The 25,521-nt window shown below is 42.8% G+C and overlaps 1 protein-coding gene across 1 annotated transcript in view; it reads right to left on the minus strand.

Moving 5' to 3' along the window:
- Nucleotides 1-12,405: 12,405 nt before the first annotated feature.
- Nucleotides 12,406-25,521, minus strand: part of LOC139235506 (zinc finger protein 154-like) — a 38,991-nt gene continuing 25,875 nt past the window's right edge. Inside the window, exon 2 of the mRNA XM_070866588.1 lies at nucleotides 12,406-12,877. Within this exon, the coding sequence (XP_070722689.1) occupies nucleotides 12,406-12,877 (472 nt within the window). The remainder of the gene's footprint in view (nucleotides 12,878-25,521) is intronic.

Here is a 25,521-nt window from a genome sequence, read left to right on the forward strand (position 1 = left end):
AATGTTGAATACCCCTGGATGTTGAGTTCCCAGCCCTGATCATCCTGGAGCCACGTCTCGGTAATCCCAATCACATCATATTTGTTAACATCTATTTGCACAGTTAATTCATCCACCTTATTGCAGATACTCCTTGCATTAAGACACCCCGCCCGCCTCCCTCCTCCCATAGAGGCCAGAGTCTTGTGTAGGCCCAGACCGGGTGGTGGGTTCCCGTCCCTTAAGGACATGTAGAGGGTGGTGGGTTTGTCAGCCTTTTCTGATCTTGACGGTTCGAATCATCCCACTCCCTGGTTCTAGGGCTTGGAATTATTTATGAGATGTGATAGATGTAGACAGACAACTGTTTGGTGCAAGAACAAATATTTTATTTAGAAAATAGCACACCACACTAATTACCTTAATAGCATATAACAAAATGAACAGAAAAAGGGGGGTAACGAATACGCAATGGGTACAGAGGCTATGTAGTGAAAGAAAACACCTCCCACCACTACACTAACTAAGCTAAGCTCTGAAATTGAAGGGACTATGCTCACCAAAGGATTGCTCCACTTTAGATCAGTTGCACACTGCTTTCTCTCTCCAGCAATTATCATGGGCGACTTTAATCTACATATTGATTGCGCTAACCTAACTGTAGCAATGTGGTGGAGCAGGATTTCATGGAGTATATTAGGAATGGTTTTCCTGACCAATATTTCAAGGAACCAACTAGAGGGCTGGCCATCCTCGGCTGGGTGTTGTGTAATGAGAAAGGAGTAATTAGCAATCTTGTTGTGCGAGGCCCCTTGGGGAAGAGTGACCATAATATGGTAGAATTCTTTATTAAGATGGAGAGTGACACAGTTAATTTAGAGACTAGGGTCCTGAACTGAAGGAAAGGTGACTTTGATGGTGTGAGACATGAATTGCCTCGAATAAAATGAGAGAAAGCTTGCTGGGAACATTAAAACTGACTGCAAAAGCATGTGTGTGTGTGTGTGTGTTGCAGCCGATACATCCCCGGGGCCTGATAGTCTGCATACTCTATGGACTGGAGAGTTCAATTGTTAAAGATGAAATAGCAGCACATTTGGAAAGCAGTGACATGATCGGCCCAAGTCAGCGTGAATTTATGAAAGGGAAATCCTGCTTGACAAATCTTATCGAATTTTTTGAGGATGTAACTGGTAGAGTGGACAAGGGAGAACCAGTAGATGTGATGTATTTGGGCTGTCAAAGGGCTTTTCACAAGGTCCCACACAAGAGATTGGTGTGCAAAATTAAAGCACATAGTATTCGGGGTAATGTACTGACGTAGATAGAGAACTGGTTGGCAGACAGGAAGCAGAGAGTTGTGATAAATGGATCCTTTTCAGAATGGTAGGCAGTGACTAGTAGGGTACCGCAGGGCTCAGTGCTGGAACCCCCGCTATTTACAATATATATTAATGATTTGGATGAGGGAATTCAGTGTAATATCACCAAGTTTGCAGATGACACTAAGCTAGGTGGCTGTGTGAGCTGTGACGAGGACGCTAAAAGGCTGCAGGGTGACTTGGACAGGTTAGGTGAGTTGGCAAACGCGTGGCAGATGCAATATAAGGTGAGGTTATCCACTTTGGTGGCAAAGGTAGAATATTATCTGTATGGTGACAGATTAGGAACAGGGGAGGTGCAGTAAGACCTGGGTGTCATGGTACATCAGTCATTGAAAGTTGGCATGCAGGTTCTGCAGGCGGTGAAGAAGGAAAATTGTATGTTGGCCTTCATAGCTAGGGGATTTGAGGATCGGAGTAGAGAGGTCTTACTGCAATTGTACAGGGCCTTAGTGAGGCATCACCTGGAATATTGTGTTCAGTTTTGGTCTCCAAATCTGAGGAAGGACGTTCTTGTTATTGAGGAAGTGCAGCGAAGGTTCACCAGACTGATTCCTGGGATGACAGGACTGACATATGAGGAGAAACTGGACGACTGGGCCTGTATTCACTGAGGTTTAGAAGGATGAGAGGGGATCTCATCGAAACATATAACACTCTGACGGGACTGGACAGCTTAGATGCAGGAAGAATGTTCCCGATGTTGGGGAAGTCCAGAACCAGGGGTCACAGGATAAGGGGTAGGCCATTTAGTACTGATTTGAGGAGAAACTTCTTCACTCAGAGTTGTTAACCTGTGAAATTCCCTACCGCAGAGAGTTGTTAATGCCAGTTCATTGGATATAAACAAGGGCAAGTTAGATATGGCTCTTATGGCTAAAGGGATCAAGGGGTATGGAGCGAAAACAGAAAAGAGGCACTGAGGTAAATGATCAGCCATGATCCTATTGCATGGTGGTGCAGGCTCGAAGGGCGAATGGACTACTCCTGCACCTACTTTCTATCTTTCTATGTTTCCTCAATCTTGTGGATTCTTTGGCTGGTTGCAGTGTCTTCGGTATTAGCACTGGTCGACGGTTTGATGGTAAATAAGTGTTTTTTCCTTGAGGCAGCGCTGGATGATTGTTGGTTTTTCAGTGACTCCGAGGCTTCTTGTTAGGTTCTTCTTGTTGCGTTGCTGTAACCTCGTGTTGCAAGTTAGATGTTTCAAACCAGAGTCAAAGAGCCCAGAGGCCAAGTGCTTTTCCAGAGTGTTCTCGGGTACGTTTCTTCAGAAGTGTTTCATCGGCCCAAAAGGTACCACAGCCCAAAAGTCACCACCAAGGCCCCCAGTTATACCTGAGTGCACAATTGATTTCTGATGACTGCTTTTGTGCGATTGTAGCAGGCTGATCAACTCTAATGTGATCCCTTTGTGAGATATTTTGGTGGGCTGATTGAGTATTAGCCTGATACAAGATTCCCAAACGTGTTGATGGGGTTTTCGAATGGTGCCGTTAGAATGTAATCAGGTCTTGATACAGTCCATTGTGTGTTTTGCTGATGCCAGTGTTTTTCTGTGTAGCTGTTTTAAGAACTATTAAAATATTATGTATCTGGGTCCCTGGTAGGTGGGCTTTTGTTAGACTGCTAATGTCTACCTGGGGCCTGCCCCCCCAGATGGGTTAGCAGCCCTATACAGACCCAGCATACAATTTAAAATGTCCAAACTCAATCTAAAAGGCCCTAGTTTAGTCCAAAGGCGCCTAATAGTGAGATATTTCTGTCCACATTTCTCCTCCAAAAGTCTAATACAGTTCCATTTAAATTCCAGACACATGTCCATTGAGTAGGGGGTCCCAGAATTTTGTGAATCCTACAGACATTAGTGACCAGTTGGGTTATTACGACAATCCAACAGCTTTCATGTTCACTTTTTTTCTGCTGGCGTCCACACAAATAGCCAGGTTCATTCAGTTCAATTTCACAACCTGCTTTTGTGTTTTTGTGGATTCTCTCTCACCCACCCTTTTTCCTGTTTGAAACTCACTTTACAGGGTATCAGAAGGGGAGGATTTGTCGACCAGAGGCTCAAACCAAACATCACATGAAGATCTGATCGAGTCACTCGATTCATCGGGAACGGAATATCATCTGCCGCAGACCATGGAAGCGAAAAGCACTGTTCACACTGGGGAGAAACTGTACACGTGCTCTGTGTGTGGACAAGGCTTCAGCCGATCATCCAAACTGGAGAGACACAAGTGCAGTCACACTGGGGAGAATCTGTGTAAATGTGGGGACTGTGGGAAACGTTTCAACAACCTGTCCCAGCTGGAAATACATCAGCGAGTTCACACCGGGGAGAGGCCATTCACCTGCTCCGAGTGTGGGGAGTGATTCAATACGTAAGCCCATGTGTTGAGGCATCAGCGAGTTCTCAAGTGACTGCAGGGGTTGGGATCTGCTGCTATTGCTGCTGTTAATCACATCCCGACTGAACCATGTTCATTCTGACAGTTGGAGTTTGTTTCCGCTGATGTTAATAACTCCTGTAACTGGCCTGGAGTTTAACACTTGGGATATAGACAAGTAAATTCGTGTTGCTGTCAACACATTGCTGCAGATTTTTGTCTTTCCCGAGTGTTTAGCATCACCTGGCTCGAGCTCAGAGAGGACAATCTGGGGGAGGATCGTATGGGGGGAGAACTTCAGCCTGGACACTGTCCTTCAGGGTCACACTAAGAGGGGCAAACGGCACTTTTGTCTTTCTCATCTCACTTCACTGACAGCAAAGTCGCCGTGCGGGTTAATCTTGATGGTGTAAGGTGCGGATGATATCCACCAAGGGTGTTTAAAGATATGGGATGGATGCTCTGTCAGCCCTTTGCCCAGATCTCCAACAGCTCAGTAGAGTCATGGGTTGTTCCCTGGGATTGGAAGGTAGCACATGTAGTTCCCATTTTTCAAATTGGGCACAGGTCAGAACTCGGGAACTGAAGACCCATCAACGTGACCTCGATCACCGGGAAGGTGCTTGAAGAGATCCTGAGAGATGCTGTTTTCCATCACGGGGAAAGGGAAGGGCCATTACAGATACTGAACATGGATTCTGGTAAACATGGTCACGTCTTACAAACTAGCTTGAGTTTGTAAAGAAGTTGTTCGGTTGGTGGATGGGGGAATACGGTTGACATTGTCTACCTCAGGGTGTCAAACTCATTTTCTCGGGTGGGCCTGGTCCAGTATCCTGGCACTTGGCATGGGCCACATTCAGTAAAAGCTATTAAAACAGGAATAAATGAAGATAAACTACATCGGAATTTATATTTAGATGTTATTTACTGCCTCTGCTCCCGATCCCTTGCACCTCTTTGCTTGAGCATTCATGAACTGACCCTTATCAAACCATAACCACAAGGATATCGGTGAATGGTTCTGCCTGTGACCACAAGGCTGTGTCACTGCCACACACAGATACCGTTTCCTTGTTTCACATCTCCATACAAACATCATCACTTCACACATCCCTTTTCTGCACAATTGCAGCAGACATGAGCAAGGACATGAGGCTTATTAAAAGACACATGTCATTACAGCAAAGGTTAGACTGGGAGAAAAGGTCAGTTAATTTCCAAAATGCCGGTCAAGCCAGCAGCACACTGGCACCTGAACAGTGTCTCATCGGCCGGCAGTCTTTTCTAAAATAGATTTGCTGCCTGGATATAAACTTAAATCAGCTTTGCGGGCGTGATGCTCTATTCACACATTGAAGGTGAGAGAGATGCTGTGGGGCACACACTAAATCCAGTAGCTGAAAGTGATTAACAGACTGGGTTTTGTGTTTAGTGATCGCAGGCGTGTTACCAATACCAGCAAAGATGAAGCCCATGGAATAAAAGGGACAGTGGATGCTGTCTCACTGTGAGCGAGTCAGAATGATACGTTTAACAACAGCTGATGTTTCACAAAGTGAGACCTCACCAGACCTAAGGACATTGGTGGCGTTTAATGGGCTGTTTGTGTCACTGGGCTACAGGAGGCTATTTGTGACAGAAGGAAAGCTGGTCACAGCAAACAAACAGTTTACCGGCCTGTCCAGGGCCCAGTCTGACCCCCACCTTCTCTCTCTCACTATTGATGGACACTGCTGCAGTAATTGCTCCTCTGACCTTTCCTCTCTTGTCCCTCCTGCATCCCAAATACACGGCCCTACACAATCTCCCTCCCACTACATCCTCACTGTGCTGGAATCCACACCAGTCTCCCCATCTGTTCCTTGTTCTCTCCCTGGATCCTGAAATTACTGAACTCACTGATCCCTCCTGAAGTCTACAGGCTCTAAAACTGAAGCGTGGTGGCCCTCAGTCCCCACTCCTTGATTTACCTCCCCTTCTCTCCTCCTCTTTCCCCCTTGTTGTGTTCCACACTATGGGCCTTGGGCCTTCCCCGGGGATTCTCAGTATGAACAGGGGGATGTGTATTGAGACAGGATGTCCCAGCTCTCCACCTTTAAAGGGACATTGAGAGGGCCAGCTGGGCTGAATGGCCCTGCTTTATGACATCACTGCAGTGCCTAGCAACCACCCTCTCTGAGCCCTGCCTATTATGGGCTGGGTTGAGCTCAGTGCTGTTACAGGAAGGTAAACAGGAGCATGATTCGAGCCGTGTGGAGCCCAGGTTTAATGGGAAGAGGTACAGGATCAATTTATACCTTATTGAGTGAGAAATGTCAAATGTCCTGGACACTCCTGGTCCCTCAGTATCTGTGTCGGGGAGCGACCGATTGGTTCACTCTATATCTGACCCGTGCTGTGCGCGACTGGAGAGTGTTTGATGCTGGCACGAGCTGCCCAACTCGATGAGCATAACATTTAACCCAAAGATGATCAGATAAACCCATCAGCTTCTTCCCTTGACACAGGTCCTGAAGGACAGGGAGTGTCTCTAATAATTTGGCTGGTGCCCTTGATCAAATTTAAACACCTCATCTCTTTTTAAAAATTCGTTCATGGGATATGGCTGTCGCCTCTCACCTCTCATTCTTCTAAACGCTGGAGAATATAGTCCTGGTCTTCTCAATCTCTGATAGGACAATCCCCCCATCCCAGGAATCAGTCTGGTGAACCTTTATTGCAGTCCCTCGACAGCAAGTCTATCTTTCCTTAAAAGCAGTTGAAGGTAACAATGATGTTATTTACTATGTTCTGTAAGCATGTGCTATTTTGTTTTATTTTATCTGTTCTGTTTAGTTGATAAAACACTGGTCGAATTAAATTGGAATTGTTGAAATTAACTAAGCTATGTTTTATTCAAGGTTAATAATGATAGCTTTGCAAATGATTTCTGCTGTTTTAACGGATTTTTAATTCCTAAGGAAGTTTTGAAGTTCCGAACTTAAAACAAAGAACCAAGTGTTGATTTAAAACACATTTCTGTTTGTTCACGTGCCTAGTAAAGATTCAGTCTTCTGTTCATAATCAATTTATTCTTTAGCTTTAGCATAAAAAGCCATTTACATGTGGAGTATAGTCACAGACGGAGTACGTGTAACCAGGCACGGGTATCTCCATGCTAACGAACAAAGGAAAAAGCTTACATTTTCTTATCAAACTGGAGCCGGCATTGCCTAATATGGTAGTCTCTGGCTACTGCATGGTCCAGAGACACAAGTTTACATCAGCAACACATTTAGAAGCATTGTGGCCTGGCTACGGTGATCATAAACCACAGGTTCTGGACTTTTCTTATCCTAACAATATTTCTAATCCATTCTATTCTGAATATCGAAGTCTGGTTGGTTGCAAAACACCAGCTGTTGCAAAGTGAAATCTGTCTCTCTCTCCCGAATAATACGAACCACATTTTTCCCTCTATCGAATGAATTAAACATAAACCCCTTTCAGAAGCTGAATTAACCAGGGTCCACATGTCAACCTGTCCCACAGGTTTTTTTATGGGTTACATTACCTGTTGACAAAGTGTTTTATATCTTTCTTTGTCTTTACTAATCCTGGTTTCCTCTCAGCGTCCTTTCCTTTCCATATATTTTAAATGTCCCTTATTGACTTCCTTACAGCACAATGCAATGACCAGAATCCCTGAAGTTATTATCCGTGCTATCACCAATCCCAGCTGGAACAATTTAACTAGATCCGACGTTCCACCATTCCTGATTCACAATTCTCGGGATTGCCTGTCCTGTCTCTCTATTCGTTTATATGATTTGCACTGTGTATTTCTGGGATGTCCTAATTCGCTGAATTATGAGCTTTAAAGCCAGAAACAGGGACAATATAGTGTCCAATATGTGGAATGACTCGAATGGCTTCATCCTCCAGAGGCAGTCTCATCTGCAGATAAGTTGCGTTATGATGATGTACCAGAACCAATGTTTAGCACCGATACATGTGTTCCTCGGTGGAATCAAGCTAAAGTGATGTCCTAGTATGGGGCATCGGGTTGAACCCACAGTCATATACGTGACAGTAGTAGTCACGCAATACTGTCCTTTTCCTTTATACATGGTATTAGTTTGGCCTTTGCCCCATTTACTTATTTCAATCTGGCATTCTGGAGATTCGTTGTCGAGAGTGAACCCACAAGCTGGAACATCTACAAACCCATGTTGTCCCTTTCAGAGTACAACACTGCATATCTGGTGCTATCCAAGTTCCTCCCTTCTTAATCAGATATCTTGGATATTCCTCATACTGTTTATGGATCGGACCTAACTCAGTCTTCTACCCTTGCAGACGATTCTACCCTATACACCGTCCAAGGTTTCGTTTCATTTCCATTTATCCTAAGCAAAGGCAAGACCAATCCCACTGGTCTAATATCTTCACCTCTTTCTCCTTCCCTCGGGGCAAAAATCCCCATTCCTATTGGCTGCATCACAACAAAGCCTATGACTTTATTCCCCTAAACCATTTTCTCAGTTGTTCTTCATAAATAAACAAAGGGATTTGATTACTCTCTCTCTTGTCCAGTCACTTCTGTACCACATTCATCATAAATGTCACAGAGGCTACACACAATACCTCCAGTAAGCCACATCGTGTTCCCATTCACTTTCTATATCTATTCTGTTTACTCCTGCTAACCTTTCTGTGGCTCCTATTCTGAGCTATCCTGTCAGCTCTCACTTTCCTTGTGATTTAAACTGATTCTCCTTGTGTTCCCCATCTTCCTCATCCCTTGGTTCCTGTTTTCTATTCTTTACTAACACATCCTTTACTAATTCTCTTCCCATTTTGTCTATTAACTGTGAATATTTCCCTTCACATAATCTAGTTGATAGATTCAAGCTCATGTTTAAAACTTTTGATTTCAATGAACAATTTAAAAACACACATTGTTATATAATACAATTCCTGATTCAGTTACTTCTAGTCCATTAAAACTTGGGTTCTTTTACTGGATCGGACAGGTCTTTTTGTGAGGTGGGATGTCATTTTATTTAAGTCCCACATATGATGATCACTATCAGCGTTTGTACTTGGCAAACCAATAGTTAACATTACTGATCAACATACGACATTTCTTACTTTAAAATAATCTGCCGTCATTACCTTTTATGTTTGTATTGAAGTATTTTATAATATTCTTGAAGTACTTATTGTCCTAGTGTGATACTAACTCTTTAAGTGAACATTATTAATTTAGTGTTTGGGGTCAGGGTGTGTCCCAACCCACCTGGTTCAGGGCAGTCTTCCTGGTCTCCCAATCTTCCCAAGGAGCAGGGTTTAGGGTTCTTTCTCTATTACCACCAAAATTATGCTTTTGAGGGTCTCTGCCTCGGTTTATCACTGATTCCAAAACTTACCCTTTTGAGGTCCTCTGCTTCGTCCTGGCGATCGCCTCTCACTTGGATCCATGTTTTGTTATGGAGCCTGTAAGGTCTGGCCTCCTTATCTCCCACCTTCAGCTTGTAGCTGATCTGTACACATCCATGGTCACCTTGTCCAGACAGAGAGAGACTAACTTGTTTTGTTTTTAGCCTCTCTACAAGCTTTCTTTGTTAAGTACTTAGTGGAGGCCTTTAAACTAACGAACATTCTAGCTGTAAGGAAATCCTAATTTGATCAGCATTCTCGCTCCTGTTAATTCTAATGCCTGACAGGGAGCAGTGTGTTTAACTCTATCCTGATTATTTCAAAGTCGCTTTCTCTATGGAGAATGTGTCACGACCTTGATGGTTTAAAAAGTTCACTCAGTCTCCTGAGCCACATTAGCCATTTCATGTTGTGCTGTTTTCGATAAATGAGCTTGCCTGAGACTCGTTCACACACACACGCAGCGGTATCCCAATATCACGTCACACGGAACATCTGATCCAAGCCATTTGAGGTGATGTTATCAAAAGATCGTGGGGTGTCTGAAGATCTTTGCTCATCTCCCTCTGCATGGTCCAGTTGTCTCGGGTTGTGGCCAGGTGATCAAATTCAGTTTTCTTATAGTTCAGTGTCGGCAATGACACAAAGATCTGAGAGAGAAATCTTAGCAATTTCCTACACTTCCCTGACTTTAACAAGATTTTACATTAATACCAGATTGTACCCAGGTGATTTATGACAATTCGCCTAGGAACATTGAGTGAAGAAACATTTCTATTTTGAGGTGTAACTTTCCTGTTTTCCTCTTATATCCTCACTCATTTCCTCTCATTACATTTAATACAGTGTTCACTATTTCATTCATGAGCCCGGAGGAACTTTACTGTCGAATACAATATTATCATACTGTCTTGAAAACATCGATCAAACAATCCCACTTGGTACAAGTTTTGACCCAGTTTCTTTGTTTAATTTTATTTAACCAAACCTCTTCTTGGACCTTTTATTCTCCAAAATATGCCAGAGAGCAATTCAGTATGCAAGAGGAAGGATGTTAGTTACCTATAGCATAACAGTCGCCCCCAAAAACTTATTTCTGAATACATAGTTTGGACAGAACCACAGAGACGGGACTTTTTCAAAAACAAAAATTAATTATCTCAATTTTCAGTAAATTTTTCTTCCCATGTGTTTGACCAGCGACGCTTAGCAATATATGTATATATATATATATAAAATCAGTTTTAATTTCACAAACAAATTATGCCCAGACTTTGTCATTTTACAAAGAAGACAAAAGTAACAATTGCGTTTGGATGCAAGTCATTTATCTTCCCCTTCGAGCAGTGTGACTTGGACAATAGGATTAAATCGGATATACGGCACAGAAACAGGCCATTCGGCCCAACCCGTCCATGCCGGCGTTTATGCTCCACTCGAGCCTCCTCCCTTCTTTCCTCATCTAACTATATCCGCATAACCCTCTATTCCCTTCTCCCTCATATACTTGTCTAGCCTCCCCTTAAGTGCATCGATACTATTCACTTCAACCACTCCCTGTGGCAGCGAGTTCCACATTCTCACCACTCTCCGGGTAGAGGTTTCTTTTGAATTCCCTATTTGATTTCTTGGTGACTATCTTATGTTGATGGCCTCTAATTATGCTGGTCCCCACAAGTGGATACACTGTATCTACTCGATCAAAACCTTTCATCATTTTAAAGACATTAGATCACCCCTCAGCCTTATTTTTTCAAGAGAAGAGAGACCCGGCCTGTCCATCCTTTCCCGTTAGGTATACGCTCGCCTTTCTGGTATCATTCTTGTAAATCTTCTCTGCACCCTCTCCAGTGCCTCCATATACTTTTTATAATATGGTGACCAGAATTGCACACACAAAGTCTAACCAAGGTTCGATACAAGTTTAGCAAAACTTCACTACTTTTCCATTCTATAACAATTCAATTCTATAACAATCGATCCCAATAATTTAACTCAAGACTTTAAATTCTTAAGTCCAACTTTGTCAGCATGCTGCGACATTCGATGTCTGCAGATAACTGGAGATAATTTTGTTTTAACTGCTGGATCTTTTGCTATGCCATCAACCTCTTATCCAACTGGAACTGGCATTGCCTGATATGGTAGTCTTTGGCTACGGCATAGTCCAGAGACACAGGTCTGCATTTTCTTCAACATACATCAACAATGTTAGAAGCAGGTAAAACACTGGTCTTCCCGTGGCAAGCACAAACCACTAGTCTCTGAACTTTTCTTATTCTCGCATAATATTTCTAATCTAAACATTCTATGATGAAAATATCCATGGCCAGTTGCAAACACCAACTGTTGCTCAGTGAAATCTCTCTCTAATGATAACAACCACATTTTCCCGATATGGAATGAACTAAACATGAATACCTTTTAGAAGCTGAATTAACCGAGTTCCCGATGCCAACACCCCTCTCATCTTTCATTCACTTCAACTGAAAGGAAAATGCCAGATTGCATCAGTTCGGATTTGAAAGATATTTACAACAGATGCTAGCTATTCTGAGAGGTAGCATTGTTCTGTATTCTGTCTACTCGAGGAGTTTGATAACAGACTTTCTCCTGTGAATGCAGAGCTGGAATATTGGGCCGGGATGTATTTACTTGTTCATCTTGCTGACTCGAAACCATTGCCAATTATTTCATGTGATCTGTATTTTCTTAAATACATTTCGGGAGTGGATTCAAATTTAATTGAAACCAGGTTTGCAGGCGTGATGCTCCATTCACACATTGAAGGTGAGAGAGATGCTGTGGGGCACACACTAAGTCCAGTATCTGAAAGTGATTCACAGACTGGGTTTTGTGTTCAATGATCCCGGGCATGTTACTGATACCTTCCCTCAATACCAAGGCTAGGAGAGGCACTCTGGAAATGATGGGGAAATGGCACTTGTCCACGAGAGCAACCAAGGTATGAGAACTGAAATAATCCAGCGTTAGAAAGGAGAAAAGGCCCCAAAATGGTGCAGTCAGTAACAGGATATCAATTAGTCTCCTCTTATCTTGGAACATTAAATGTCGACGCACTCTATTATTGAAACATCAAAATATTACATTCCAGCCCAGTTATAGGGATTATTATCATCAGAAACAAACTTCAACTGTCGGAATGGACACGATTCAGTCGGGATGTGATTAACAGCAGCAATGATAGCAGAATCCAACCACTGCAGTCACTTGTGAACTCGCTGGTACCTTACCAGGCTGGATGACCGAGCGAATAGCTTCCCACACTCAGAGCAGGTGAACGGCATCTCCCCAGTGTCAATTCGCTGGTGTGCCAGAAGATTGGATGACACAGTGAATCCCTTCCCACAATCAGAGCAGGTTAATGGCATCTCCCCAGTGTGAACTCGCTGGTGTGCCAGCAGGTCGGATGACTGAGTGAATCCTTTCCCACATTCAGAGCAGGGGAACGGCCTCTCCCCGGTGTGAACTCGCTGGTGTTTCAGCAGGTCGGATAACTGAATGAATCCCTTCCCACACACGGAGCAGGTGAACGGCCTCTCCCCGGTGTGAACTCGCTGGTGTCTCAGCAGGTCGGATGACTGAATGAATCCCTTGCCACACACGGGGAAAGGTGAACGGCCTCTCCCCAGTGTGAATGTGTTGAAGAATTTCCAGCGCAGACGGGCAGCTGAATCTCTTCACACAGTCCCCACTTTACCACGGTTTCTCCGTGGTGTGGGTGTGCATCCGTCTCTCCAGGTTGGATCATCAGTTGAAGCCTTCCCCAGCACTGATCCCTGTGGCACCCGACTAGTTACAGTTTGCCAACCTGAAAATGACCCATTAATCCCGACTCTCTGTTTTCTGTTAGTTCGCCAATCCTGCATCTCTGCTAATATATTACCCCCAACCCTGTGAGCTCTTATATTGTGCAGTAACCTTTTATCTGGCACCTTATCCAATGCCTTCTGGAAATCCAAATACACAACTGCTATTGTTTCCTCTTCATCAACCCTGCTTGTTACATCCTCAAAGAACTCGAGCAAATTTGTCAAACGTGATTTCCCTTTCATAAAACCATGCCGTCTCTGCTTGACTATTTTAACATGTTTACAATTTCTCCCCGCTGTGAATGGTGTGATGGTTTTTTCAGGCTGTGTTACTGGTTAAAGCTCTTCTCACAATCAGTGCACTGAAACACTCTCACTCGGGTGTGTGTGTGCCTCAGTGCTTTTTCAGTCACACTGATGTTTTTAATCTTTCCCCACAGACAGAATAAATAAACATTTCTCCTTCCACATTCAAATGCCGATTAAATTCAAGTGCAGATGCATCAAGTGACTCTATCTGATCTTGACGTGACGTTTAGTTTGAGTTTCCCTCCTTCAAATCCTTCCCTTCTAACACCCTGCAAAAGGAGTTTCCAAAAGTCATCACTGAAAGTAAAGGATCGAAATTCAGAAGAGACAATTCTGGTTTCTATGGAACATTCTTTCTTTCTGCTGTGTGTTTTTAAGTGTTGACTTAATAAAAATAATAAAGAGGGAGAAGGTAGATTGACAGTAAACTGGCAAAAAATATAAATACAGTCAGAGTTTCTACAGATATATAAAAAGGAAGAGATAGCTAAAATAAACGTTGGTCACTTAGAGGATGAGACGGGGAATTAATAATGAGAAACAGGGAAATGGCAGAGACTTTAAACAAATATTTGGTGTGGTCTTCACGGTGGTAGAAAATAAAAGCATCCCAATAATAATAGATAATCATGGGGTCACAGGGAGTGATGAACTTAAAACAATCACTATCACTGGAGAAAACGTACGAGATAAACTATTGGGACTAAAGGTGAACGACCCCTGGACCTGATGGCCTGCATCCTAGGGTCTTAAATGAAGTGGCTGCAGAGAAAGTGGATGGATTGGTTGTAATCTACCAAAATTCCCTGGATTCTGGCAAGGTCCCAGTAGATTGGAAAACCTCAAATGCAACACCCCTATTCAACAAGGGAGGGAGGGAGAGAGAGAGCAGGAAACGATAGAGTAGTTAGCCTAACATCTATCATTGGGAAAATGCTGGAGTCCATTATTAAGGAAATAGTAGAAGGACATTTAGAAAAGCATAATAGTCAAGCAGAGACGGCATGTTTTCATGAAAGAGAAATCACGTTTGACAAATTTGCTCGAGTTCTTTGAGGATGTAACGAGCAGGGTGGATGAAGAGGAACAAGTAGCAGTTATGTATTTTGATTTCCAGAAGGCATTCGATAAGATGCCAGATAAAAGGTTACTGCACAATATAAGAGCTCAAAGGGTTGGGGGAAATATATTAGCAGAGATGCAGGATTGGCGAACTAACAGAAAACAGAGAGTCGGGATAAATGGGTCATTTTCAGGTTTGCAAACTGTAACTAGTCGGGTGCCACAGGGATCAGTGCTGGGGCCGCAACTATTTACAATCCATATTAATGAATTCGGATGAAAGGACGGAGTGCAATGCGGCCAAATATGCTGCTGTTACAAAGATAGGTGGGAAAGCAAGTTGTGAGGAGGACACAAAGAATCTGCAAAGGGTTACAGACAGGCTCAGTGAGTGAGCAAAAATTTGGCAGATGGACTATAATGTGGGAAAATGTTTGGTTATGCACTTTGGTAGGAAGAATAAAAAAGCAAATTATTATTTAAATGGCGACTGCAAAATGCTGCAGTACAGAGGGATCTGGGGGTCCTTGTGTATGAAACACAAAAAGTGAGCATGCAGGTACAGCAAATAATCAGAAAGGCAAATGGAATGTTGGCCTTTATTGAAGGGGAATGGAATATAAAAGTAGAGAAGTCTTACTACAACTGTACAGGGTGTTCGTGAGACCACACCTGGAGTACTGCGTCCAGTTTTGGTCTCCTTATTTAAGGATGGATATACTTGCATTGGAGGCAGTTCAGAGAAGGTTCCGGAGGTTGATTCCTGAGATGACGGGGTTGTCTTATGAAGTAAGCTTGAGCAGGTTGGGCCTGTACTCATTGGAGTTTCGAAGAATGAGAGGTGATCTGATTGAAACGTATAAGATTCTGAGGGGTCTTGACAGGTGAGATGCAGAGAGGATGTTTCCCCTCGTGGGGGAATCTAGAACTAGGGGGCATAGTTTCAGAATAAGGTTTTGCCCATTTAAAACGGAGATGCGGATGAATATCTTCTCTGAGGGTCGTGAATCTTTGGAATTCTCTACCCCAGAGAGCTGTGGAGGCTGAGTCAGTCAATATATTTAAAGGGGAGATAGACAGATTTTTGAATTGAAGGGGAGTCAAGAGTTATGGGGAGCAGGCAGGAAAGTGGAGTTGAGGTCAAGATCTGATCAGCCATGATATTATTGAATGGCAGAGCAGGCTCGAGGGTTCAAATGGCCTACTCCTGCTCCTATTTCTTATTGTTAATCTGTGAACCTTGACCTGAATGTTCCAAAATGTTACTGATTTTGAGGAATAGAAAAAATATCTAAGCATTGAGAAATGCATCATCTCACATCTCCAACTGAGCTAACCTGCTCTAACTATGTCAGTATTTGTGTCAGCTGTGACGCAGTGGGTAACACACTTGCCTCTGGGTCACAAGGTTGTGGGTTGACGTCGCACTCCAGAGACATGAGCACAAAAATCTCAGCTGATGCTCCAGTGCAGTGCTGAGGGACTGCTGTACTGTCGGAGGTGCATTCTTTTGGATAAGATGTTAAACCGAGGCTCCGTCTGCTCATTCAGGTGGAAGTAAACGGTCCCATTGCGCTATTTCAGCCAGAAAATGGGAGTTACCCCCGAGGTCCTGGCCAATATTTCCCCTTAACATCAGTGAAGCAGATTATCTGGTCATTATCACATTGTAAATTGGTTGCTGCGTTTCCGACATTGCGATAGTGACTACACTTCAAAAAGAACTTAATTGACTGTAAAGTGCTTTGGGGCATCTGGTGGTGGTGAAAGGTGCAAAATAAATGCAAGTCTTTTTATTTTCTATATGTCTTTTATTACTCTCCCTTCTCCCATTGTGCCTCCTTTTGTCTGCTGTCACTTCCCCACCTCCTCTTCCCCACCCAACTTTACAGTTCATTTCTTGTGTACATGCTCTCTCTCTCTCTCTCCTTTCCCTCACTCTATCGCTCCCTATAAGCTGTCCATCTGCAATATCTCCCAGTCCTGATCAAATGCTCTCCCTGACCCATCACCATTTCTCCTTCCTTTACAGACAACAACAACTTTCATTGATATAGCACCTTTAAGAACATAAGAGTTATGAGCAGGAGTAGGCCATACGGCCCCTCGAGCCCGCTCCACCATTCAATAACATCATGACTGATCATGAACCTCAACTCCACTTTCCCGCCCGATCTCCATATCCCTCGATTCCCCAAACACCAAAAATGTATCTATCTCAGCCTTGAAATAACTGTTAAATGGCCTCTGGTGCTTCACAGGAGCATTATCAGATAGAATTTGACACCGAGGTTCAAAGAGACACATTTTAAAGAGGGTTAAAAAGGAAAAGAGTGGCTAAAGTAAATGCTGGTCCCCTGGAGGATGAGACTGGGGAATTAATAATGGAGAACAGGGAAATGGCAGAGACGTTGAAGAAATATTTTGTGTCGGTCTTCACGGTAGAAGATACTAAATACATCTCAATAGTGGATATTCAAGGGCCTATAGGTAGGGAGGAACTTAATACAATCACTATCAGTAATGAAGTGGTACTAGGTTAAATAATGGGACTAAAGGCGGAAAAGTCCCCTGGACCTGATGCCTTCCATCCTCGGGTCTTAAGAGAAATGGCTGCAGAGATAGTGGATGCATTGGTTGTAATCTACCTAAATTCCCTGGATTCTGGGGCGGTCCCAGCAGATTGTAAAACCACAAATGTAACGCCCCTATTTAAAAAAGGAGGCAGACAAAAAGCAGGAAACTATAGACCAGTTCGCCTAACATCTGTCGTCGGGAAAATGTTGTAGTCCATTATTATGGAAGCAGTAATGGGACATTTGGAAAAGCATGATTCAATCAAGCAGAGTCAGCATGGTTTTATGAAAGGGAAATCAGGTTTGACAAATTTGCTGAAGTTCTTTGAGGATGTAACGAACAGGGTGGATAAGGGGGAACCAGTGGATGTGGTGTATTTGGATTTCCAGAATGCATTCGATAAGGTGCCACATAAGAGGTTACTGCTGAAGATAAAAGCTCACTGGGTTGGGGGTAATATATTAGCATGGATCGAGGATTGGCAAACTAACAAAAAACACAGAGTCGGGATAAATGGGTGATTTTCCAGTTGACAAACTGGGATGCCGCAAGGATCGGTGCTGGGTCCTCTTCTATTTATAATTTATATTAATGACTTGGATGAAGGGACAGCGGGTAATGTAGCCAAGTTTGCTGATGATACAAAGATGCATGGGAAAGTAAATTGTGAGGAGGAGATAAAAAATCTGCAAAGGCTCAGTGAGTGGGCAAACATTTGGCAGATGGAGTATAATGTGGGAAACTGTGAGATTATCCACTTTGGCAGAAATAATAGAAAAGCAAATTATAATTTAAATGGAGAAAAATTGGAAAGTGCTGCAGTACAGAGAGACCTGGGGGTCCTTTTGCATGGAACACAAAAAGTTATTACGTAGTTACAACATGTAATCAGGAAGGCAAATGGAATGTTGGCCTTTATTGCAAGGGGGACAGAGTATAAAAGCAGAGAAGTCCTGCTGCAACTGTACAGGGTATTGGTGAGGCTACACTGGAGTACTGCGTACAGTTTTAGTCTCCTTATTTAAGGAGGGATTTACTTGCATTGGAGGCTGTCAGAGAAGGTTCACGAGGTTGATTCCGGATATGAGGGGGTTGTCTTATGAAGATAGGTTGAATATGTTGGGCCTGTACTCATTGGAGTTCAGATGAATGAGAGGTGAACTTATTGAAACATACAAGATCATGAGGGTCCTCGATAAGGTGGATGCAGAGAGGATATTTGCATCCACTCATCGGGGAAACTAAAACTAACGGACATAGACTGAGAATAAGGGGCCGCCATTTAGAACTGAGATGAGGAGACATTTCTTCTCAGAGAGTTGTAAATCTGTGGAATTCTCTGCCCCAGAGAGCTGTAGAGGCTGGGTCATTGAATATATTTAAGGTGGAGATAGACAGATTTTTGAACGATAAGGGAGTAAAGGGTTATGGGGTGCGGGCAGGGAAGTGGAGCTGAGTCCATGATCAGATCAGCCATGATCTTATTGAAAGGCGGAGCAGGCTCAAGGGGCCAAATGGCCGACTCCTGCTCCTATTTCTTATGTTCTTAGGGTCTTAGAGGAGGAGGGAGAGGTTGAGGGAGATAATTCTGGAGCTTAGGGCCTAGACAGCTGAGGGCAAGGCCACCAATGGTGGTGTGATTAAAACCAGGAATGTGCAGGAGGCCAGAGATCCTGGAGGGTTGTAGGGCTGGAGGAGGTTACAGAGATAGGGAGGGGTGAGGCTACGGAGGGATTTGAAAACAAGGATGAGAATTTTAAAATTGAGCTTCGTGCCCAGTCACCATTTCTCCTTCATTTACAGACTCTCCCTGACCACTCTCCATTTCTCCTTCCTTTACAGACGCTCCCTGACCGCTCTCCATTTCTCCTTCCTTTACAGACGCTCCCTGACCACTCTCCATTTCTCCTTCGTTTACAAACGTTCCCTGACCACTCTCCATTTCTCCTTCCGTTACAGACGCTCCCTGACCACTCTCCATTTCTCCTTCCTTTATAGACGCTCCCTGACCACTCTCCATTTCACCTTCCTTTACAGACGCTCCCTGACCACTCTCCATTTCTCCTTCCTTCACAGACGCTCCCTGACCACTCTCCATTTCTCCTTCATTTACAGACGTTCCCTGACCACTCTCCATTTCTCCTTCCTTTACAGACGCTCCCTGACCAGTCACCATTTCTCCTTCCTTTACAGATGCTCCTTCACCACTCTCCATTTCTCCTTCCTTTGCAGACGCTCCCTCACCACTCACCATTTCTGCTACATTTTTTTAAATATTTAAAGATTTTAATAAATCTTTGAAGGTCGCAGGACAGGTTAACAAAGCTGTTAATAAAGCGTAACGTATCCTGGGCTTTCTAAATCGAGCCACAGAGTACTAAAGCCGGCAAGTTATGCTAAAGCTATATAAAACACGAGCTCAAGCCCAGCTGGAGGATTGGGTCCAATTCTGGGCACACTTCAGGAAGGGCACAAAGGCTTTGGAGAGGTCTTAGAAGAGATTTACTGGAATGGTGTCAGAGATGAGGAACATCATTTATGTGGAGACTGGAGAAGCTTGGATTGTTCTCCTTGGAGCAGAGAAGGCGAAGACAAGATTTGATAGAGGTGTTAAAAATCATGAAGATGAGATAGAATAAAAAGAGAAACTGTTTGAAACGGCTGATAACCAGAGGGCACAGATTTGAGGCGATTGGCAAAAACAGAGATGACATGAGGAAAACCATTTTCACACAAGGAGTGGTTAGGGTTTGGAATGCACTGCCTGAGGGAGCGGTGGAGACAGAGTCAATAGTAGCCTTCAAAAGTGAATTGGACAAACACTTGAAGCAGAATGATATTGCAGGGATTTGGGGAAAGAGCGGGGGAAGCGGGATAACCGGATTGCTCCCAGAAAGTATCGGCGCAGACTCGATGGGCCGAATGGCCCCCTTCTGCACACCGAGGGTGGGGGCGGATATATACCGGGAACATTCTCCCCCCCCGGTATGGGGAGAATGTTCCCCGGTTTATATCCAACCCCCCCGGTGTGCGGAGAATGTTCCCCAGTTTAAACCCCCTCTCTCGGTGCGGGGAGAATGTTCCCCGGTTTATATCCCCCCCCCGGTCTAGGGAGAATGTTCCCCGGTTTTTATCCCCCCCACCTTATCCTTAGACTGTGAATCCTGGTTCTAGACTTCCCCAACATCGGGAACATTCTTCCAACATCTAACCTGTCCAATCCCGTCGAAATTTCATATGCTTCAATGACATCCACTCTCATTCTTCTAAATTCCAGTGGATAGAAGGCTAGTCAATCCAGTCTTTCTTCATATGTCAGTCTTGCCTTCCCACGAATCAGTCTGGTGAACTTTGGCTGCACTCCCTCAAGGTGTATATCAGTGTTTTCTGGGTGATGCTGAGGTGATCACTAGACGATAAAGCGCAAAGACTGGCGTCTGGCTGCTCATTATCCTCGGTGTGATTAAATTATGTTTCACACTGAATACTGCAGACAGAAATGGTCACCTGGTAACAGAATGGTCAGAGGGACATCATTTTCTAAGCAAGAGCATGCAAGAGAATGGGTTATCAATAAATGTTAAAGCTATTAAACGACCTGTAATTGCATTTTGAATAAAGTGGAATGCTGAAAAATATTGGCTGAAGCTTATCATTTATCTTTGTGGAATGCACTTGCACACATTATGAATGTGTGCAAGTGTTTTGTACACACACACATACACTCACACACACACTAACACACACACACACATACATAAACACACAAACGCACATACACATATACCAAACACTTTTTGTGTTCTCTTTTCAGTTGTTCATTTCACAAGGTGAGAACATTTTTTCCGTAGGATATTAGGACCCTGCGGCCGCCCATCCGGCGGTGCTCTGAGGTCACGGTTCCAGGCTCTGTCTTACATGATCAGTGGGCCACGTCACAACTAAATAGAAAATACTGGACGAAAAACAATCCTTAACGTTAAAACTTGGAGAAATAGGCACAGGACAACACAAGTGTGATTTAGTAACCTCAAAAACACAGATTTTGCCAATAGTTCAAAGTGCAGTGAATTGCTCACCTTCCGTCCTGTCCCTCAATCCCAGCCAATTACTGGAAGATTGTTACAAAATTCACCCCAACCTCTCAACATAAATATTACCGTCATAATACCAGATCAATTAGAGATGGCACACACGTGTTGATAGCTGTTAACAAATCTAAACATATACTTCCAAACAAAAAAGTATTGCATCCTCACAGCCACACATATATACATCTTTATTTATATTAATATCTGTCGATCCCTCTTTATATCGTCTGCCTATGTAACAGACGCATGTGCAAGTGCAGAAATAACTGAGGCAGGGTCTATAGTATAAGAAATAGAAACAGGATCCAGCGCACTAATAGTGTAGACAAGATCAAGTGTAATATGAAGAGAGACAGGCATTTATTATAATATATTTCAGCCATGATCTGTGGCAGGAATAACTGAGACAGTGCCTAGTGAAATATAAACAGAGACATGGTCTAGTGTAATATAAACTGAGACAGGGTGCAGTATAATATAAACAGGGAGCGAGTATAGTGTAATATACACTGAGACAGGGACGAGTGTAATATAAATAGAGACAGGGTCTAGTGTAACATAAACAGAGACAGGGGCTAGTGTAATATAAACAGTGACTGGGTCTAGTGTAATATAAACAGAGACAGTGTCTAGTGTAATATAAACAGGGACGGGGTCAAATGTTATATAAACAGAGACAAGGTCTAGTGTAATATAAATAGAGACAGGGACGAGTGTAAATTAAACAGAGACAGGGTGCAGTGTAATATAAACAGAGACTGGGTCTAGTGCAGTTATAACTGTGACAGGGTCCAGGGAATCGATAACCAAGAGAGGGACTGCTGGGAGGATGTGTAAACTGACCACAACAGGGAGTTAATGGGGCCATTCAAGTGGCTGTGTAAAAATAAATTTTGGGTGCAAAAGCAAATTGTGAGGAAGACACTAAAAAATCTGCAAGGACATATAGACAGGCTAAGTGAATGGATAAAAATTTGGCAGACGGATTATAATGGTGAAAATCTCAGATTATCCACTTTGTCAGAAAAAAATAATAAAGCAAGTTATAATTTAAATGGAGAAAAATTGCAAAGTGCTGCGGTACAGAGGGACCTGGGTGTACTTGTGCATGAAACACAAAATGTTACTATTCAGGTACAGCAAGTAATCAGGAAGGCAAATGGAATGTTGGCCTTTATTGCAAAGGGGATGGAGTACAAAAGCAGAGAAGTCCTGCTACAACTCTACCGGGTATTGGTGAGGCCACACCTGGAGTACTGCATAAAGTTTTGTTCTCCGGATTTCAGGAAGGTTATACTTGCATTGGCGAATTTTCAGAGGAGGTTCATTAGGTTGATTCCGGAGAAGAGGGGTTTGATGTATGAAGAAAAGTTGAGTAGGTTGGGCCTATACATGTTGAAGTTCAGAAGAACGTGAGACGATCTTATCGAAACATATAAGACAATGAGAGGGCTCGAGAAAGTGAATGCAGAGAGGACATTTCCATTCACAGGGGAAAATAAAACTAGTCGGCTTAATCTCAGAATAAGCGGCTCCCACCATATAAAACTGAGATGAGGAGGAATTTCTTCTCTCAGATGGTTGTAAATCTGTGGAAGTACCTGCAACAGAGAGCTGTGGAGGCTGGGTCATTGAATATATGTAAGGCAGAGATCGACAGATTTTTGAGCGATAAGGGAATAAAAGGTTAGGAGGAGCGGGCAGGGCATTGGAGCTGAGTCCATGAGCAGACCAGCCATGAAATTATTAAATGGCAGAGCAGGCTCGAGGGGCCAAATGGTCTACTCCTGCTCCTATTGCTTATATTCTTATGTTCTTGTGTTCTAAGGTCTTAGCGTGATATAAAAAAATGCCATGACCAGTGCAATAATAACTGCGGCAGGAACTTGTGTTTTGTAAACCGAGACGGGTCTTAGTGTAATATGAACCGAGACATGATGTAGATATAGAATCACAGAATGGAAGAATGATACAGCACATAACGTGCACATTCAGCCCTCTGGTGCCTGTGCCTGCACTGAGTTGAAACAGCTAACCAATTGGTCCCACTACCCCTGCCATTTCCCAATAACCCTGCATTATTTACAGTTCAATTATTTACCTAATTCACTTTTGAAATTTATTACTGGAACTGCTTCCAGCACCCTGTCAGATAGTGTATTCCAGATCATAACAGCTCGTTGTGTATTTCTTTTTCCAAATTTCACCTCGGGCTCTTTTGCCAAGTTCCTTAAATGTGTGTCATCTGGTTACAGACCCGTCAGCTACTGGAAAATTATCTTCTCAGTTAAAGTGTCACGGTCTTGAACATGTATGTAAAAGCTTCTTTCAACCTTCTCTGCTCTAATGACAACAATCTCAATGCAGCGAGTGTCTTCACTTAATTGAAGTCTTTTATCCAAGGTACTATTCTAGTAAATTCCCCAAGCACCCTTTCCAAGGCCGTTCAATCTTTCCTAAATGTGGCGCTCAGATATAAACACAATACTCCAGCTGGAGTATAACCAATGCTTTACAGATGCTTAGCAATAAGTTCCTTGCATTTGAACCCTATATCTCTATTTATAAAAATTAAAGATAGTGTTTACCTTTTGCATTCCAGATCAGAACCACTTGCTACATTAAAACATCTCCCCATCTCCCTTCTGGTTTTTTTGCAAATGATCTGAAATATGTATCCTCTGGTTACGGACACGCCTATCAGTGTAAACACTGTCTCACTTTTAACCCTATCAAATCCCTTCATAAAGGGAAGGTTATGACACGCAGAGGCATTATTTTCTGATTGCTGCCGGAGATTGATTGCTAGATTTTGGTTCGGTTAGGAGATTACGGGTAACGGTACCAAAGCTGTTCGATGGAGTTAAGATGCCGATCATTCGTCATCTAATTGAATAGAGGCATGGTTTAGTTCAGTGCTAATTGAGAAAGCGTATCGTGTAATTGCAACAGAAGACTGGTCTAATCCATTAATAACAGAGACAAGAACTAGAGCAATATAAAGAGGAGACGTCGTCTAGTGTAGTAATAACTGCGACAGTGTCTAATGTAATATAAATAGAGACATGGTATAGATTGTAATAATGGAGAGTGCCCAGTGTATTATAAATATAGACATTGCTTAGTGCATTATAACTGAGGCAAGGTTTCGTGTAACATGAGAGATACATACCAGAGGGCAGCAATAAATGAGACAGTATTTAATATAAGACTATATGAAAAGGGGCACGGTCCAGTGCAGTAATAACTGAGACAGGACATCGTGTAATGTAAACTGAGACAAGGCTGAGTGAAATCTAATCACAGGCATGGTCTAGTGCAGTGATAACCGAGACAGGGCCTAGTGTAATATAAAGAGAGACGTGTTCTCATGCAGTATAACAGAGGGAGCATTGTGTAATATAAACAGAGACATGGCTTAGTGCAGTAATAACTGAGGCATGACCCAGTGTAATATGAACAGATGCAGGGCCTAGTGTAATATAACTAGTCACCGGGTCTAGTGCAATAATAAATGAGGCAGGGCATTGTGCAATATTAACATAAACAGTGTCCAGTACAGAACTAACGGAGAGCGAAGCGAGTGTAATATGCCAGCGACATGGTCTAGTGCATTAATAACTGAGACGGAGTCTAGTGTAATATAAACTGAGACATTGTCTGATGTAATATAAACAGAAAAAGGGTATTGTGTAATATAAACAGAGACATTGTCTAGTGTAATATAAACAGAGACACTGTCTAGTGTAATATAAACAGGGAAATAGTCTAGTGTAATATAAACAGGGACATTGTCAAGTGTAATATTAACGGAGACATTGGCTAGTGTAATGTAAACAGCGACATTGTCTAGTGTAATATAAACTGAGATATTGTCTAGTGTAATATAAAAATATACATTATCTAGTGTAATATAAACAGAGACATTGTCTCGTGCAATATAAACTGAGACATTGTCTAGTGTAATATAAAAAGATACATTGTCTAGTGTAATGTAAACAGAGACATTGGCTAGTACAATATAAACTGAGACAATATCTAGTGTAATATAAACAGAGACAGAGTCTAGTGTAATTTAAACAGAGACAGGGTCTAGTGTAATATGAAGAGAGACAACGTCGATTGCAGCAACAATCAAGACATGTTCTCTTGCACTTTAAACAGAGACATTGTCTAGATCAGTATAACTGAAGCAGGATGCCGCTGTCAAATTTATTAGTGTACTCAAGCTAGGCTCAGTTTATATTATACTGGACCATGTCCCGGTCTTTATTACACATGACCCATTCTCATTTATTCCTGCACCAGAACATATTTTATTTAAATTATATCTGAGCATATTTCTGTTTATGTTACATAAGTCCCGATATAACTTATTACTGAAACAGATCTTTTCTCTGTTTATATAACTCAGGACCTGATTTATATTACACTAGGCCCTGTCTGAGTTATACACACTGTCTCTGTTTAA

The sequence above is a fragment of the Pristiophorus japonicus genome, chromosome 23 (assembly GCF_044704955.1).
Source record: "Pristiophorus japonicus isolate sPriJap1 chromosome 23, sPriJap1.hap1, whole genome shotgun sequence".
NCBI lineage: Eukaryota > Metazoa > Chordata > Chondrichthyes > Pristiophoridae > Pristiophorus > Pristiophorus japonicus.